The 6,000-nt window shown below is 35.1% G+C and overlaps 1 protein-coding gene across 2 annotated transcripts in view; it reads right to left on the reverse strand.

The window, feature by feature from the left end:
• The window catches only part of MIA2 (MIA SH3 domain ER export factor 2), a 105,001-nt gene extending 101,869 nt beyond the window's left edge, over positions 1-3,132 (reverse strand). For both annotated transcript variants that reach the window (XM_068545878.1, XM_068545869.1), the window contains exons 1-2: positions 2,835-3,132; positions 984-1,117 (exon numbers count right to left, since the gene is read on the reverse strand). In XM_068545878.1, the coding sequence (XP_068401979.1) occupies positions 984-1,117; positions 2,835-2,949 (249 nt within the window). In that variant the 5' untranslated portion in view covers positions 2,950-3,132. The remainder of the gene's footprint in view (positions 1-983; positions 1,118-2,834) is intronic.
• Positions 3,133-6,000: the final 2,868 nt, after the last annotated feature.

Genomic DNA, 6,000 nt, shown 5'->3' on the forward strand with positions numbered 1-6,000 from the left:
CTTGGGAGCTGCAAAGTCCAGGTAAACAATTCTGGCCAACAACAGTCTGAGGTTCAGTCATGTAGCCCCTCATGCTAAAAAGCAGGATAGACCCAAATAGAATCTGCTCCTTCGAATAAAGATCACAGAGGCTACACAGGGAAGAGATCTTATGCATACGCAATATGGAAATGATGTATGTATCAGGCTGGTCATGCTTGTTCAGCTTGGGGGTAAAATCACTTGTCATGGCACCTTTTCATTCTAAAGCATGATATAATCTAAGATACAAACCTATATTCAACTGAAAATATTAATCATTAATTTTTCTATGTTGTATATTCAGAGAGGTGATTCAGGCATCTAGGCATTTCAGTGTAATAGGACTTTGGGCCAAATAGTAGTCTCTCTCAGTTATTCTTTTCCTCCATGAAAAATACCTCGCTTCCCTAGACTACTAATCTTTCTGAGGATCTCTTCAATAGCAACTCAGTCCTTTATTTGCTCAGAAAGACATGTCTCGCCCTCGGCAATGAAAGCACAGAGTCCTAACCATTGGACCACCAGGGAATTCCCAAGACATGTCTTTTAATCTGATTAATTAAAACTTCCCAGTCTCTCTTAAACTTGGCCATTGGTAACACCAAGGGATGGCTGGGGTTACCTAGTCATCCCATAATCTCCATTGGCCCCTCTAAAGTCTCTCCAAATAAATATAAAACCTAAGTTCAAAAACTATGCATGCTGTGTAAAAGTAATTTCAAGGCACTCTTAAGCCTTCATCCCAACCAGACTGGCTTCCCCAAAGCTACTTTTTATAGAAATTCTGGAACCAACACTGAACATGACCATTTTTTTGTTTGTTTGTTTAAATATGTTAAGGGTTTTTAATATATATATAAAGTACTTTTAAATTCTTAAAGTTCCTTTAGAGACGAACACCAGGCATCCTTGTGCAAACTAGTCATTTATTCTGTATTCAATTTGTAAGATTAGATACTTACACTTCCTGCCCACAAATCTTCCCTTTCTCCTGCGAGTTTAACATAAACAGATATCTCTTCTCCCTTAGTGAAGTTCAGGTATCGACAGTCAGGTCCTCTGTAATCTCTTATGGCTAAGACTCTGCTTATTAAAGCTATGTAAACATGCAGAGAAAAACACACAGTAGAGAAGGGAAGGAAAAGATAATTAGTTTTCTTCTGGCACCTACTATACTCCAGGCATCATGATAAGCTCTTTCATACCTTTTATTACTGCTATTATTAAATCCTCAAAACAGACCTATGAGGTAAATAATCTCATCTCAGACTAAAAAATGAGCCTTTAATTAACTATCAAAGAGTTGGTCACACACCTGATAAATGGTGGAGCCAGATTTGAACTGAAGTTCTTTTCACTGCAACATCCACCTTCCGTATTCTGAGTTTTCTTTCTGTTTTTTCCTAAGCCTTTCTAAAAACCCATCAGTCTCTCTTCATGGACAACTCATATCCTATGTCCACTATAAGACAACCCTAATTGGTCCAGCCTACTCTGCCACTTCTCTGAATTTCAATATTATCTATTATCCTCATGTTGTATTACTATTTACTGTTTCATATTGACCTGTCTTGTCATCATTCACTAGAATGAAAATCCCTGGAGGACAAGAAACTTATCTTACATTTCATTTTATCCCTCTTAGATACACACCCTTCATCCCCCAGACCCAGCACATAATAGGCCCTTAATAACTATGAATGACCATAACCACATATGCTAGATTTAGCCCTTCAGCACATAAAGTAATATACATACCTTATTAACGATTATAATTATACTGGTATATGTAAAACCTTTTCATTAAGTCGTGCAATTAAAGTTAAAAAACTTTTATCAATTACTATAAATTTGAATGTTCTCTTTCTTTCCATGTTATGTGCCTAGCCCTAAGGAAACTAAAATGAGGTTGTAAAGAAGGAAAGAAAAATTGTTATAATAATATTATTATAAAACATCATCTAGTAAACATTCTCTATATATTAAATTATGTATCCAAATGATTAAGGAAAATGTTTACACATAAAAAATTTACTTTTAAATCATTTATGTTCATACTAATAATATTTTGCATTTTTAATTACGTGTTGCAAATTCGAAGTAATTCTCACATACTGGAGGGATAGAACAATATAAAGCAATTCTAATATACTGGGACGCTATTCATTTTGTACCATAATGCCAATTTCAGAAAATAAGTTCTTAAGCAATAAAATGAAAATTAATTTCTCTTTGTAGAAGAGGAAGTTTAATATTCAAAGATATAAATAAAATTATGTACTCTTAACACTGATTTCAGTATTTTTGCATAATAAGGGAACACAGAAATAATTAATGTTTGATAAAGTTTACACAATAAATCATGACGGTTTGAAATAAAAACAGTCTTAGAAAACTCATGAGAATCAGAAACTTCTGATTGTGAAATAGAAACTAAAAAATGTAAGGGCTTCATAAAAATAACTATCAAATGGCTTGATATCTTTTTTAATACAAATCAATTACACTTATCTTAAAAAATAGTAAAAGTGCTAATTAGTTTGTTTTTGAGATCTGGATTAATATCCTTAAAATTTCTTATATATTTATATATCAGGCTGATCTTTGCCCCTTTGTATATTTACATTAAAAACTGTCACAAAATACTTTGCTTCCAGCATTTCTTTTTTATAGTGTACTATACCTTATAATTATAAATATTTCTCAATGATATTAATGTTCATTTTTATCATACATGTCCACAATAACGTTTTATATCATTTCAGAGCCTCATTTTAAGAGGAAAAGAAGGAAAAAAAAGAAAAGCGACTTACTTTCACATTCCAAGTCACCACATTTTTTTAAGTCTGCCAGCAGTTTTGTGCACTCCAGACACTTTGTCAGAGAAATAACCAGAAGGAGGATTCTGTGAACTCCAAGATCCGCCATGCTAAAACAAGCAGGAATCCCAAACAAGGTTTAAACCAGTTGTTTAGGCGCCAGATATGCCAGCCAAAACAGGAGATACCCCACACTCTTTACTAAATATAAGAGGAAAAGTTTTGGGGTTTTTAAATCCCTTGATAACTACCTTTTTCTATTGGTGTTTAGGCTTAACTTGAGGGACAAACACTCTCTGTTCTCAATCTGCAGTATCAGCAGTGTCAGGTGTCCAGATTATACATAAGGGTTTAATAATTAACAGGGATTTTTAGTTGGAGTCATGTTTTATAAAGCCAGTGCAGTAAAACTCTCTTGCTTAAAGGCACCTTGCATTCCACAGAACCTCCATAAAGAGGTAGTTCATAAAAAGGTAGTTCATCTCCTTCTGTTAAAGTCTTCAGGTAGATCAGTCGATAAGGTAGATCAGTCGATAAGTTCATAGTATTTGCTGCATGCAAATACCAGCGTCAGTGGAGATTTAATTATATGTAGAAGCAATAAAAATTTATGTTAAAAGCATGGTTTGGGATTATCATGATGAAAGTTATTTGAAAAAAATATCCCACGTTCGTATTTTAACAACCTTCAGTGTTACTATGAAGTTGAAACTTATATTTAGTTAAGATAGTTAAAATGTATTAAGTACTTATTATGTTGCAGGTACTGTCAAACAATTACGTGATCTGATTTTACTCTCACATCAACTCTCTGAGGTAGGTAATATTATCATCCCCATTTTTGCATTATGAGGAAACCGAGGTACATAGAGATGGGTTAAATCACTTGCCCAATATCACATATTGAGTGGAGAAGAAATTAAAACCTAGGCTCTGTGACTCCTCCTACCCACAACCACTATGCTTTACCACCAAGAATCAAGTCATCTGCCACAGAAAGATGTCTGCTCCGTCTGCAACAATACCATTCCAGAAACAGAAGGTACAATATCATTTTATGTATTTAAATTCATATGCATATTTCTGTATGTAGAGAGAGAAAGAGAGAGATGTCTGAAAGAATTCTCCCCCATATGGTGGGAATATATCATGTGAATTCCAGTTGTGTTCACTTTCTTCTTTGTATTTTTCTCTATTGTTTGACTTTCTTTTTAAAAATCAGTGAGCATATATAATTTTAAAATAACAATAAGGTTTTGAAAATCAAATTATTTGAAAGATATTGTCACTAAAAAGGGATCAAATCCCTATATTGGGAATTTTTGTGTAAAACACTAGATCGCAGTAGATTTTTGGAAACCAAAGTTGTCCTATTTCAATCTCAGGAAAATATTTTTCTAAGCCCTTCTTTGCTGTACCTTTTCCCAGTGTCTGGGCATGCCAGGGTATACATACTTTGCAGAATGCAGCACTTGAATGACACCACGCTCCCCTCTAGTGCCTGAGCAAGCTAATATGAAAGGCTGTTGCTTTCAAAGTCCTAAAAAAAAGAGACGTGTGTCTTCTATTTGTTTGTTTTCCAGGACCAATAATTAGTAGGAAGCCTGCTCTCTGAGATCAAAGATTTTTACATCCTCAGAAAGAAGCTGATAGAGCATGAGTTTGAGGATCCTTTGGTTTACAATCAGAGCGCTACATAGCTGTACACGTGCACACTCAAAAAGGTGTAGGTTGAATACTTTTGCAAATCTATAAACTCTGTTGTCAAAGACATTAAAGAACAATTAGTTCTTCAGCTTCAAATTTTGGCACAGAATTATTTACATAATCTATAATATCAAATCAAGAATATTTAATAACTGGGACTTCCCTGGTGGCTCAATGGTTAAGACTCTGAGCTCCCAATGCAGGGAGCCTGGGTTCAATCCCTGGTCAGGGAACTAGATCCCACAGGCATGCCGCAACTAAGGAGCCCGCAAGCCGAAACTAAGGAGCCTGCCTGCTGCAACTAAGACCCGGTGCAACCAAATAAATAAATATTTTTTAAAAAGAATATTTAATAATTAATGTACTTCATCATTTTTGTATTCAATATTAAAGATGTTATGGCTAAATTCTGGACTAGTTAATTTAATTGTGTTCTAAGTTAAGAGAGAGAAGAACCCAGATAAATTTAAATTTGCCTGTTCATTTGAGTCCAGAAAAACAAGAGAACAATCCTTGCCTAAGATACCAGCTTGGAGAGATTTGCTCCTGCTAGAAATGCTCCCACTTTCTTGCTACTTAATGCACTCAAATGATCTCATTTTATGTTCAGATCATTACTTAAATATATTTTAATAGGATATCTGAAAATGTGGTAGCACAGTGTCAACTATCTCTAACAGATCCAGGTGAAGAGGTGGTACATGAAAGGGATAAGAACATTTAGTTTAAAGAAACCAAAGCATCAGGAATTCCCTGGTGGTCCAGTTGTTAGAACTCTGCGCTTCCATTGCAGGGAGCGTGGGTTTGATCCCTGGTCGGGGAACTAAGATCCTGCATTCTGCTGCAGTGTGGCCAAAAAAACCCCAAAGTATCAATTTTCACCATAAAAACAGTCATATTGACTTAGCCAGACATTATATAATGGCTGATGCATTTTGCAACTCAAGTGTTGTGTCAATATTAAAATATACTACTACTGCTGAGGAATGGTAAGAGTCAGGAATACTGATTTGGAAAGCCTATAGCTTTCTTCAGAAACCACATAGGAGGTAAGAGTACCTACTGCACAGAGCTAAAGAATTAATCATCAAAGCCACACATGTTCAGTATCTTAGAGGTAATGTCACAAAGCAACCCTTTCCATGAGTATATACAGACAGAAGCATGAATGCTGCACTTCTACTGCTTGGCGATGTTATTTCTGATACTATATAGTACTATCTTTTCTCTTAGTACCTCAGATTTCCTAAAGTGGGAACATATTTCTTCAATCAGCTGCCTGTTACTTTGGCAGTTTACAAGATAGAGAAACTTGATTACAGTGGTGCCATCTTATCCACGGTTTCACTTTCCATGGTTTCTGGTACCTGAGGTCTGAAAACATTAAACTGAAAATTCTGGAAATAAATGAGTCACAAGTTTTAAATTGTGCACCGTTCTGAGTAGTGTTGAT

This window comes from Eschrichtius robustus, chromosome 1 (assembly GCF_028021215.1).
Source record: "Eschrichtius robustus isolate mEscRob2 chromosome 1, mEscRob2.pri, whole genome shotgun sequence".
Taxonomy (NCBI): domain Eukaryota; kingdom Metazoa; phylum Chordata; class Mammalia; order Artiodactyla; family Eschrichtiidae; genus Eschrichtius; species Eschrichtius robustus.